This window comes from Heptranchias perlo, chromosome 20 (assembly GCF_035084215.1).
Source record: "Heptranchias perlo isolate sHepPer1 chromosome 20, sHepPer1.hap1, whole genome shotgun sequence".
Taxonomy (NCBI): Eukaryota; Metazoa; Chordata; class Chondrichthyes; order Hexanchiformes; family Hexanchidae; genus Heptranchias; species Heptranchias perlo.
This window is the reverse complement of record NC_090344.1, coordinates 32,214,562-32,227,771: the sequence shown is the minus strand read 5'-3', so window position 1 is coordinate 32,227,771 and position 13,210 is coordinate 32,214,562. Positions and strand designations below refer to the sequence as shown.

The window sequence follows — 13,210 nt, the reverse complement described above, 5'->3', positions numbered from 1 at the left end:
CCCTTCCCCCGGTAGCCCCCCCCTTCCCCTTCCCCCGGTAGCCCTTCCCCTTCCCCCGGTAGCCCCCCCCCTTCCCCCGGTAGCCCCCCCCCTTCCCCCGGTAGCCCCCCCCCTTCCCCCGGTAGCCCCCCCCCTTCCCCCGGTAGCACCCCCCCTTCCCCTTCCCCCGGTAGCCCCCCCCCCTTCCCCTTCCCCCGGTAGCCCCCCCCCTTCCCCTTCCCCCGGTAGCCCCCCTTCCCCTTCCCCCGGTAGCCCCCCCTTCCCCTCCCCCTTCCCCCGGTAGCCCCCCCCCTTCCCCCGGTAGCCCCCCTTCCCCCCTCCTTCCCCCGGTAGCCCCCCTCCTTCCCCCGGTAGCCGTGGGTCAGTCGCTCCCCTTTCCCCCAGTAGCTGTCAGTCTCTCGTCTCTCCCACCCTCCAGTTCTGCTGGCTGTGCTCGCTCGCGCACGCGCCGTCGGCCGCGGCCCGCTTGTCGGTGCGCGTGCGCAGTGGCCCCTCGCGGGCCGAGCCGCGGTGTCGGTGACGTCAGTGCGGAGCGGATTGTGCGGTGAGTCGGGGGGGCGCGAGGCCGGCGGGGGATGGCGCTGAGGCGGATCCAGAAGGTAAGCGGGGGCCGGCGGGGCGGCGAGCGGGCGAGCTAGGCCCCACCCGGCTGCGGGCCTTCAGCCTCCCGGAGCCGCTTTAAGGCCGATTGATCCCGAGTCTCGCCTGGTTTGGGGAGGTGGTGGTGGTGGAGAGACCCGGGCTTGGCGGCCAGCGGCCGGAGCAGCGCTGTCGCGGGAGGACAAGGGGACTGTATCGAGGGCCCGGGGCTGGAGCTGGGCCCGGAGCCGCCTGTGGGGGGGGGGGGGGGGGGGGGTGGCGGCTCGTTCACCGGTGACCCTGCGCTGAGCTCTCGGATGCCCCACCCCTGCCGAGGAGGGTGAGATTCTCCCCTCACTGCCCGGCCCCGGGGCTCCTGTCACCCAGCTACCCCGGCTCAGAGGGCCCCGCGGCCTCCACTTGGCCTGCAGCCTCAGTACCAGGAGCCGGTTACATAACCCACCCCAGCCCCCCAAGCTGACAGAGGAGGTGCCTGTCTCCGGGTTACAAGTTAAATCGAGGCCCCTCTCATCTGTTCCATTTCATGAAAAAGTGAACACAAAAGATCCCATTTTCTGGGCAGCAAGATCCCACCAACACCACTCAAAACAAAAGCTAAATGCTGTGGGTGTTGGAAGTCGGAAATAAAACCAGAAACTGCTGTTAAATCCTCCGCAGGTCAGGCTGCAGCTGCGGAGAGAAACAGAGTTCACATTTCAGGTCGATGACCTTGCATTATTTGTGTTGGTTAAATGTTGGGAGACCTGCCTTCTCTCGGAATGATGTGGAGATGCGGGTGATGGACTGGGATTGACAAATGTAAGGAATCTTACAACACCAGGTTATAGTCCAACAGTTTTATTTGAAAATCACAAGCTTTCGGAGGCTTTCTCCTTCGACGCTTGCTCACCTGACGAAGGAGAAAGCCTCCGAAAGCTTGTGATTTTCAAATAAAACAGTTGGACTATAACCTGGTGTTGTAAGATTCCTTACATTTCTCTTGGAATAGACGGGCTCAACCTGTAAGGCAAAGGTATTAAGGGTTACGGAAGCAAGGTGGGAAAATGGAGTTGAGATACAGATTAGCTGTGATTTAACTGAATGCTCAAGGGCCTGAATGGCCTGCTTCTGTTCCTATGTGACAGTGGAGCGCTCCCTCACTACTGCACTGAGATCTCAGTCTGCAATTCCTGTCATGGGGCTTGAACTCAGGCGAGAGTTCTGTGGCAGCTGAGCCAAGCTCGCACATATCTGAAGAGAATGCGTTTACTGCCTCGTACATACGAACGTACAAAAAAAGACCCACTGGTCCATCCAGACACTTGTGTGATTTCTGAAAAATCCTGCTGTCAGGCCCTATGCTGCTGCTGATCAGCAATTTAATGCTTGACTTGCACACTGTAAAGTACCTCATAAATAAGTGTCCAACATCCAAGAGTCTTAATATGCTGATAGGGTGAGGTGAAATGGGGTGGGAGCACAAACGCCAACATCGACCAGTTGGGCCGAATGGCCTGTTTCTGTGCTGTAGACTCATTTCACCTCACTCTGTCAGAATATTAAGGCTCTTAGATGTTGGATACTTATTTATGAGGTACTTTACAGTGTGCAAGTCAAGCATTAAATTGCTGATTATCGGCAGGATGTTTCAGAAACCACACAAGTGCCCGGTGTGCAGAATGTCTTGCTGACAGGGTCATTGTTCATCCCACGACATGCTACTCCCATTGATAGCAGGGATCAGGTCTAACTTTGAATCATGGACATTGGTCTACCTGTGCAAGCTGAACATGGCTGTGTGGGATTTCGGGTGAAAGCTCAAATTGTAACAGTGCGAACATAACCTTACTGCGTATCTCGGTGTGTATCCTCACTCCACCTCAGCTGCTCCCCTCGGTGTGTATCTTCCCTCTATCTCAACTGTTCCCCTCGGTCTGTATCCTCTCTCTGCGTTGCCTGTACCCTCCCTCTACCTCAGATGTTCGCCTCTGTATCCTCCCTATAGATCAGATGTTCCCCTCGGTCAGTGTCCTCCCTCTGGCTGTGCTGTTCCCCTCGGTGTGTATCCTCCATGTCACACTGCTTAACCCTGTACCAAGTCCTGCTCACCCATCACCTTCTGTGCTCGCTGACCGACACTGGCTCCCAGTCCGGCAATGCCGTGCTTTTAAAATTCTCTCCTTGTTTTCAAATCCCTCATTGGCCTCACCCCTCCTTATCTCTGCAACTTCCTCCAGCCCTGCATCCCCTTGAGCTCTCTGTGCTCCTCCAATTCTGGCCTCTTGCGCATCCTTGATTTCCTTTGCTCCACCATTGGCGACCGTGCTGTGATATATTCAGGCCTTAAGCTCTGGAATTCCCTCCCTAAATCTCTCTCTCTCTCTCTCTCTCTCTCTCTCTCTCTCTGCCTTTAAGACTCTCCTTAAAACCTACCTATGGCCTACCTATGACCAAGCCTGCCGGAATATCTCCTTATGTGGCTTGGTGTCAAATTTCGTTTAATGGTTCCTGTGAAGGGCCTTGAGACGTTTTACCATGTGAAAGACGCTCTATAAATGCATGTTGTTGTTGAGAGTTCCCAATAAATGCATGTTGTTGTTGAGAGTTCTAGTTTTCCATCTTATTCTTAAGATGTCTTAAGTTTTTAAAAATTCTTCACCAGGAATACCAGGACTTGGAGCGTGACCCTCCAGCACTGTGTTCAGCAGGTCCAGTAGGAGATGACTGTAAGTACACAGTTACGGAGTTCTTGCATGTTTCTTGTGTTGTATTATGTAGTGAGCATTTAAATGTCACTGTTTGGAAATATGCTCAATGATTCCAGCAACGAGCAGTTTCAGTTGTGAAGAAAGGCTTGAAAAATTGGTGCTTTCTTTCTCCTTCTGCTTTTCCCGAATAGAGAAGTTTAATGGAGGTTTTCAGTGAAAGGCTAAATAGTGAACGGTTGATACCACCGGCTGACTCAAGGGGATTATGGCAAGAAGGAGCAGGTTAGAAGGAACCTTCACGCAGAGGGTTATCAGAACAAGTTCCAATTCAAGCTGCGACATTCCAGTAATTGACCCAAGATCCCCCCCCGCCGCCGTTGTGAATCGGAGAATACGTTATTTCATAATGACCTAAACATTAACACACAACTAAAATTTGGCTGATCGTTTTGTCATTGCTTATAAAGCAAATTGCTTCCTCTCGCTGCCTTTGTTTCAGTCACGTGCTAATTCTTTTTGTGTTCTTACTCTCTTCCCTCCCTTTCTCTCTGTAGCTGTTGCACATTTTTAATCCATATCTAGTTTTCCATCTTATTCTTGTAAGTCTCTCCTCCCTTCTGTCACCTACCTCCTTTGCTCAGTGGTAGCACTCCTTCCTCTGAGTCAGAAGGTTATGGGTTCAAGTCCCACTCCAGAGACTTGAGCACAAAATCTAGGCACAGTGCCAGTACTGAGGGAGTTCTGCACTGTTGGAGGTGCTGTCTTTCAGTTGAGACATACAAAGACGCTCAAGAGCAGGAGTAGGCCGTTTGGCCTCTCGAGCCTGCTCTGCATTTGATAAGATGGCTGATCTGATTGTGGCCTCAACCCTACTACAACCTTTGACTCCCTTGTTAATCAGGAACCGATCTAACTCAGCCTTAAAAATATTCAATGACCCTGCCTCCACCGCTCTCTGGGGAAGGGAGTTCCACAGACTCACCACCCTCTGAGAGAGAAAATTTCTCCTCCTCTCCGTCTTAAATGGGAGACCCCTTATTTTTAAACTGTGGCCCCCAGTTCTAGTTTCTCCCACAAGGGGAAACATCCTCTGAGCATTTACCCCTTCTAGTCCCCTCAGGATCTTTTACGTTTCAATAAGATCACCTCTCATTCTTCTAAACTCCAGTGTATACAGACCCAATTTGTCCAACCTTTCCTCATAAGATGACTGAAAGGGTTGTGGAGGCAGGAACCCTCACAACATTCAAGAAGCATTTGGATGAGCACTTGAAATGCCATAGCATACAAGGCTACGGACCAAATGCTGGAATATGGGATTAGAGTAGACAGGGCTGATGGCCGGCGCGGACACGATGGGCCGAAGGGCCTCTATCCGTGCTGTATAACTCTATGACTCTATGACCCCCTCATCCCAGGAATCAGTCGAGTGAACCTTCTCTGAACCGCCTCCAAAGCAATTATGTCCTTTCTTAAATAAGGAGACCAAAACTGCACACAGTATTCTAGATGTGGTCTCACCAATGCCCTGTGCAACTGTAGCAAAACATCTCTACTTTTATATTCCATTCCCCTTGCAATAAATGCCAACATTCCATTTGCCTTACTAATCACTTGCTGTACCTGCATACTAACTTTTTGTGATTCATGTACAAGGACACCGAGATCTCTCTGTACCTCAGAGTTCTGCAATCTCTCTCCATTTAAATAATATACTGCTTTTCTATTCATCCTGCCAAAGTGGACAAGTTCACATTTTCCCACATTATACTCCATCTGCCAAATTTTTGCCCACTCACTTAACCTATCTATATCCATTTGCAGACTCGTTATGTCCTCTTCACAACTTACTTTCCTACCTATCTTTGTGTCAGCAGCAAATTTAGCAACCATACATTCGGTCTCTTCATCCAAGTCATTGATATAGATTTTTTTAATATTCGTTCATGGGATGTGGGCGTCGCTGGTGAGGCCGGCATTTATTGCCCATCCCTAATTGCCCGCGAGAAGATGGTGGTGAGCTGCCTTCTTGAACCGAAGCAGTCTGTGTGGTGAAGGATCTCCCACAGTGCTGTTAGGAAGGGAGTTGCAGGATTTTGACCCAGCGACGATGAAGGAACGGCGATATATTTCCAAGTCGGGATGGTGTGTGACTTGGGGGGGAACGTGCAGGTGGTGTTGTTCCCATGTACCTGCTGCTCTTGTCCTTGTAGGTGGTAGAGGTCGCAGGTTTGGGAGGTGCTGTCGAAGAAGCCTTGGCGAGTTGCTGCTGAAGTCTATCCTGTGGATGGTGCACACTGCAGCCACAGTGCGCCGGTGGTGAAAGGAGTGAATGTTTAGGGTGGTGGATGGGGTGCCAATCAAGCGGGCTGCTTTGTCCTGGATGGTGTCGAGCTTCTTGAGTGTTGTTGGAGCTGTATTCATCCAGACAAGTGGAGAGTATTCCATCACACTCCTGACTTGTGCCTTGTAGATGGGCTTTGGGGAATCAGGAGGTGAGTCACTCGCCACAGAATACCCAGCCTCTGACCTGCTCTTGTAGCCACAGTATTTATATGGCTGGTCCAGTTAAGTTTCTGGTCAATGGTGACCCCCAGGATGTTGATGGTGGGGGATTCGGCGATGGTAAAGCTGTTGAATGTCAAGGGGAGGTGGTTAGACTCTCTCTTGTTGGAGATGGTCATTGCCTGGCACTTGTCTGGCGCGAATGTTACTTGCCACTTATGAGCCCAAGCCTGGATATTGTCCAGGTCTTGCTGCATGCGGGCTCGGACTGCTTCATTATCTGAGGGGTTGTGAATGGAACTGAACACTGTGCAATCATCAGCGAACATCCCCATTTCTGACCTTATGATGGAGGGAAGGTCATTGATGAAGCAGCTGAAGATGGTTGGGCCTAGGACACTGCCCTGAGGAACTCCTGCAGCAATGTACTGGGGCTGAGATGATTGTCCTCCAACAACCACTACCATCTTCCTTTGCGCTAGGTATGACTCCAGCCACTGGAGAGTTTTCCCCCTGATTCCCATTGACTTCAATTTTACTAGGGCTCCTTGGTGCCATACTTGGTCAAATGCTGCCTTGATGTCAAGGGCAGTCACTCTCACCTCGCCTCTGGAATTCAGCTCTTTTGTCCATGTTTGGACCAAGGCTGTAATGAGGTCTGGAGCCGAGTGGTCCTGGCAGAACCCAAACTGAGCATCGGTGAGTAAATGCCGCTTGATAGCACTGTCGACGACACCTTCCATCACTTTGATGGTTGAGAATAGACTGATGGGGTGGTAATTGACCGGATTGGATTTGTCCTGCTTTTTGTGGACAGGACATACCTGGGCAATTTTCCACATTGTCGGGTAGATGCCAGTGTTGTAGCTGTACTGGAACAGCTTGGCTAGAGGCGCAGCTGGTTCTGGAGCGCAAGTCTTCAGCACTACAGCCGGGATGTTGTCGGGGCCCATAGCCTTTGCTGTATCAAGTGCACTCAGCCGTTTCTTGATATCACGTGGAGTGAATCGAATTGGCTGAAGACTGGCTTCTGTGTTGGTGGGGATATCGGGAGGCGGCCGAGATGGATCATCCACTCGGCACTTCTACCTGAAGATGGTTGCAAACGCTTCAGCCTTGTCTTTTGCACTCACGTGCTGGACTCCGCCATTGTTGAGGATGGGGATGTTTACAGAGCCGCCTCCTCCCGTTGGTTGTTTAATTGTCCACCACCATTCACGACTGGATGTGGCAGGACTGCAGAGCTTTGATCTGATCCGTTGGTTGTGGAATCGCTTAGCTCTGTCTGTAGCATGTTGCTTCCGCTGTTTAGCATGCATGTAGTCCTGAGTTGTAGCTTCACCAGGTTGGCACCTCATTTTTGGGTATGCCTGGTGCTGCTCCTGGCATGCTCTTCTACACTCCTCATTGAACCAGGGTTGATCCCCTGGCTTGTTGGTAATGGTAGAGTGAGGAATATGCCGGGCCATGAGGTTACAGATTGTGCTGGAATACAATTCTGCTGCTGATGGCACACAGCACCTCATGGATTGTAAATAGTTAAGGCCCAAGCACTGATCCCTGTGGCACTCCACTCGTTACATCTTGCCAACCTGAAAATGACCCATTTATGCCTACTCTCTGTTTCCTGTTAGCTAACCATTCCTTTATACATGCTAATATGTTACCCCCTACACCATGAGCTCTTATTTTGTGTAGTAGCCTTTGACGTGGCACCTTGTCAAAAGCCTTCTGGAAATCCAAGTACACCACATCCATAGGGTCCATTTCATCCATGTTGCTTGTTACTTCCTCAAAGAACTCTGATAAATTAGTCAAGCACTATTTTCCTTTCACAAAGCCGTGTTGACTCTGCCTGATTGCATTGAGATTTTCTAAGTGCCCTGCTATAACCTCAGTAATAGATTAAGGAGGTTATAGCAGGTAACTGGTTAAGGTAACTGGTCTGTAGTTTCCTGCTGGTCTGTAGTTTCCTGCTTTCTGTCTCCCTCCTTTCTTGAATAGAGGAGTTACATTCGCTATTTTTCAATCTGATGGAACCCTTTCAGAATCTAGGGAATTTTGGAAAATTAATACCAATGTATCTACTATCTCTGCAGCCACTTCTTTTAAGACCCGAGGATGAAGTCTGTCAGGACCTGGGGACTTGTCAGCTTTTAGTTCAAATATTTTTTTCAGAACCCTTTCCCTGGTGATTATAAATGTTTTAAGTTCCTCCCTCCCTTTCGCCTCTTGATTCACAATTATTTCTGGCATGTTATTTGTGTCCTCTACAGTGAAGATGGATACAAAATATCTGTTCAATTCATCCGCCATTTCCTTATTCTCCATTATCAATTCCCCAGACTCACTCTCTAGAGGACCAACACTCACTTTACTTACTCTGTTCCTTTTTAAATACCTGTAGAAACTTTTACTGTCTTTTTATATTTCTAGCTAGCTTTCTCTCATACTGTGATTTCTCCCTCATTATTATTCTTTTAGTCATTCTTTGCTGTTTTTTATATTCTGTCCAATCTTCTGACCTGCCACTAATCTTTGCGGAATTGTATGCTTTCTCTTTCAATTTGATACTATCTTTAACTTCCTTAGTTAGCCACGGACGGTACGTCCTTCCCCTAGAGTCTTTCTTTCTCACCGGAATGTATCTTTGCTGAGTGTTATGAAATATCTCATTAAATATCTGCCACTGCATCTCTACTGACCTATCCCTTAACCTAAGTTCCCAGTTCACTTTAGCCAGCTCTGTCATCATGCCCTCATAATTGCCCTTATTTAAGTTTAAAACACTAGTCTTAGACCTACTTCAAACTGAATGTGAAATTCAATCATATTGTGATCACTGCTACCTGGAGGCTCCTTTACAATGAGGTCATTGATTAATTCTGTCTCATTACACTTAACCAGATCTAGAATAGCCTGCTCTCTGGTTGGCTGTGGAATGTGCTGCTCTAAGAAACTGTTCCGAAAGCACTCTATGAACTCATCTTCCAGGCTACCTTTGCCAATCAGATTCTTCCAATCTACATGTAGATTAAAATCACCCATGATTATCGCTGTTCCTTTCTCACAAGCCCCCATTATTTCTTCCTGTATACCCTGTCCTACAGTATGGCTACTGTTAGGGGGCCTATATACTACTCCCACAAGTGACTTTTTGCCCTTACTATTGCTTACCTCCACCCAAACTGATTCTACATCTTGATCTTTAGAACTAAGGTCATTTCTCTCTATTATATTCATGTCATCCTTAATTAACAGAGCTCCCCCTCCACCTTTTCCTAGCTTCCAGTCCTTCCGAAATGTCATGTACCCTTGAATATTCAGGTTCCAGCCGTTGTCATCTTGCAGCCATATCTCTGTAATGGCTATCAGATCAGACATATTTATTTCTATTTGAGCTGTCAATTCATCCATTTTGTTACGAATGCTGCACACGTTCAGATACAAAGCCTTTAGTGCTGTCTTTTTACTATTTTTGCAACCTCTAGCCTTATCTGCTGACGCACTCTTAAGTTTGCATGCTCTATCCCTTCCTGCCACTCTCTGATTATCATTTCCCTTATTGCTACCTTGCTCTCTTGCCTTGTCTTCTTTCTTTAATTTATCACATCTTTCTTTACTTGATCCCTTGCCTCCATTATTTGGTTTAAAGCCTTCTCTACTGCCCTAGTTATATGATTTGCCAGAACACTGGCCCCAGCACGGCTCAGATGAAGCCCATCCCAACAGTACAACTCTCACTTTCCCCAGTACTGGTGCCAGTGCCCATAAATTGAAACCCATTTCTCCCACGCCAATCTTTGAGCCACGAATTTAACACTCTAATCTTATTTACCCGATGCCAATTTGAGGTTCTGCTTTTTAATTTATCCCCTAGCTGCTCATACTCCCTAAGCAGAACCTCTTCCCTCATCCTACCTATGTCATTGGTGCCTACATGGACCACAACGACTGGATCCTCCCCCTCTCGCTGCAAGTTGCCCTCCAGCCCAGAGTAGATGTCCTGAACCCTGGCACTGGGCTGGCAACACAGCCTTCTGGACTCTAGTTCTCGGCTGCAGAGAACTTGTGTCTATCCCCCTGACTATACTGTCCCCTACTACCACTACATTCCTACTAACTTCCCTACTCCCCCTGCTTGAATGGCTTTCTGTACCATGGTGCCATGGTCAGTTTGCTCATCCACCCTGCAGCCCCTGCTTTCGTCCATACAGGCCTTAAACCGAGGCCCCGTTTGCCCCCTCAGGTGAAAGATCCCGTGGCATTATTTGAAGAGGAGCAGGGGAGTTCTCCCCGGTGTCCTGGCCAATATTTGTCCCTCAACCAACCTCACTAATACAGATTATCTGGTCATTATGATGGTGTGGGATCTTGCTGTGCACACATTGGCTGCCGTGTTTCCTACATTACAACAATGACAACACTTCAAAAGTACTTCATTGACTGTGAAGCACTTTGGAATGTCCTGAGGTCTTAAAGGCGCTACATAAATGCAAGTCTGTCTTTTCCTTTTGTACATCTCGCATTACGTATGTACTCAATGTTTCTCTTTGACTTTTCTCAAGAGCTGGGATATACAGGAGGCAATGTTTCAAGGTTGGAGGTGGGGTCAGGGAGATGCTGTAACTTGAATGGTTGAGGGGGAAGCTTTTGAAATGTGTCCTCTTGTCTTTCAAAATGATTTGAAGAAATTCTACTGGGTAGAAAGTGCTTGAAGCTGAAGAAAAATACTGCATCGGTACAGGTGACTGAAGAATACTGATGCGTCCTAGGAAATTCGGCACTTTGGACATGTTTGGATTATGAAATCCAAATCCAGCTCAGTCACGGGTCTGGACAAAAATATTAAGTCCAAGACCATGCTTTTGGGAGAGGGTGAGGCCGACAAGTAAAAACTTTATTGAAGACATTAAAAAATACACAGGACAATTTGGTGGACAAATTTAATCCAGTTATTGTGAAGTATGTAACTTTTCTTTGAATTTTCTGTTTTGTTTTAAGTCCTTATTTAGGACATGAGAAATTTCAGTTACTGGGGAAAAAATGGGGAATGAAAACATTTTCAGACAACATTTTGGGCATCTTATGGGAGGCAGTGGCACAATTAGTGACATGGTTTACGTTTGGAAAACCTGTTATAAATGTGGACTTTTGGAGTTATAATGGGAAAAATTGAAGCACAAAGTGTGACAAAATGTGATGATTTAATTGTGTAGGCGTTATATAATATATATTTATATTAGTATGTAAGATGCTGCATTAGTACTTATTAGGGCCAGCACTATCTATCTGTTATATTCAGGGAGGCTGCTGCGGGATCCGTGCACAGCATGCCAGTGCAGCACCGTTTATTGTTATAAATTCAAAATCCTACATCTGTACGCACTGCCGGTCAACCTTTCCGTTATAAATTCCTGTGCCCATATTTATAACAGGAACTGCCTACGTAAACGTGTCACGTTGTAATGACACTTTCCCACCAATGAAGGCGCTACAACACCACCGCCGGAAAGGTTTAATTACTGCGTGTTGGCATCGAAATCAAGGGCCGAATATATAATGATAAAATAGAGGCTGACTTGCCTTGGCCTGCTCCGGTCCAGTTATACCCCGCCCGCTAACCAGGCTTCACTTGGACGTGACGCCCACCCCTATGTACGCACCACAGGAGATAGACCAGTATAAGTAATATCCGGCACACTTTTTCTCAGTCATTCCTCCAGTGTCCTGTGTATCAATGCAGATTCCTTGCAACTAGTTCAAATTTGACAAACAGGAACAGGAGTAGGCCATTCAGCCCCTCGAGCCTGTTACGCCATTCAATGAGATCATGGCTGATCTGTAACCTAACTCCATCCACCCGTATTGTCTCCATATCCCTTAATACCCTCGGCTAACAAAAATCTATCGTTCTCCAATTTAAAATTACTAATTGAGCTAGCGTCTACTGCTTTTTTGGGAGGGTGTTCCAAACTTCTACCACCCTTTGTGTGAAGAAGTGTTTCCTAACTTCACTCACGAATGGCCTGACTCCTGTCTGTATGATCCCTTGTTTTAGACTCCCCCACCAGCGGAAAAAGTTTCTCTGTCAACCCTATCAATTCCTTTCAAAATCCTGAAAACCTCAATCAAATTACCCTGTACCCTTGTATATTCCAGGGAATGCAAGCCTAGTTTATGTAATCTCTCCTCATAATTTAACCCTTGGAGCCCTGGTAACATTCTGGTGAATCTGCGCTGCACTCCTTCCAAGGCCATTACATCCTTTCTAAGGTGCAGTGCCCAGAACTGTAGACAGTACTCCAGATGTGGTCTAACCAGGGCTTTTGTATAGCTGCAGCAAAACTTCTTCCCTTTATATTCTCGCCCTCTAATTTTCAAGGCTAACATTCCATTACCCTTTTTGATTATTTTTTTGTACCTGACCACTATATTTTAGTGATCTGTGTACATGGACCCTTAAATCTCATGAGATCTCCACTATTCCAAACATTTCACCATTTAAAAAATACTCTGATCTGTCCTTTTTTGGTCTAAAATGAATGCCCTCACACTTACCTGTGTCGAAATCCATCTGCCACAGTTTTTGCCCACTCACTTAATCTATCAATGTCTCTTTGTAGTTTTATGCTCCCGTCTACACTACTTACTATGCCACCAATCTTTGTGTCATCAGCAAACTTGGATCTCTGGCTCTCTATTATGCTATCCAAGACAATAAATATAGTGAATAGTTGAGGCCCTAGAACAGATCTTTGTGAGACACCCTTCACTCCCTTCCAATTTGAGTACATACCAATTACCCGCACACTCTATCTTCTACCACCAAACCAGGTCAATAATTTGCCTTCAGTTCCATGAGCTTTAATTTTAGCTAACAATCTTTCTTATGTGGAACCTTATCGAATGCCTTCTGGAAGTCCATATAAACTACATTCATAGACATTGCCCTGTCCACTACTTTAGTTACTTCCTCAATAAAATCACTATTATGTTCATAAGACATGACCTACCCATTACAAATCCATGTTGGCTCTCTCTAATCAGTTCAAATTTCTCAAGTGCTTAGTCACCCTGTCCTTAATTATAGATTCCAATAACGTCCTCACAATAGATGTTAGACTAACAGGTCTATGGTTTCCTGGTTTCTGTATCTCTCGCCTTAAAGCATCAACAAATCAGAACTGAGCACGTAAGGAACGTACAAATTGAATGCAAGGGCAGCAGGTAGATAAGCCTGCAGTGGGAATGAATGAGAACAGATAATAGTAAACAATTTCACAACACCAAGTTATAGTCCAGCAATTTTATTTTAAATTCACAAGCTTTCGGAGGCTTCCTCCTTCCTCAGGTGAACGTTGTTGGAAAACAAACAGATAATAGAGCATGGGCCGCCAGTAGAGGAAAGGAGAGGC

The 13,210-nt window shown here is 47.1% G+C and overlaps 2 protein-coding genes across 4 annotated transcripts in view; both read left to right on the top strand.

Annotated features, from left to right (window-relative positions):
• The window catches only part of LOC137335684 (cytochrome c oxidase subunit 5B, mitochondrial-like), a 115,019-nt gene that overhangs the window by 57,474 nt on the left and 44,335 nt on the right, over nt 1-13,210 (top strand). The gene's annotated exons all lie outside the window — the stretch shown is intronic.
• Nucleotides 1-13,210, top strand: part of LOC137335681 (ubiquitin-conjugating enzyme E2 D4-like) — a 31,119-nt gene that overhangs the window by 8,068 nt on the left and 9,841 nt on the right. Inside the window, exons 1-2 of one of the 3 annotated variants that reach the window (XM_068000971.1) lie at nt 497-599; nt 3,242-3,305. In XM_068000971.1, coding sequence (XP_067857072.1) covers nt 576-599; nt 3,242-3,305 — 88 coding nt within the window. In that variant the 5' untranslated portion in view covers nt 497-575. Of the gene's footprint in view, nt 1-496; nt 600-3,241; nt 3,306-13,210 lie in introns of those variants that run through there. The other 2 variants (XM_068000972.1, XM_068000970.1) reach the window with 2 other exon arrangements.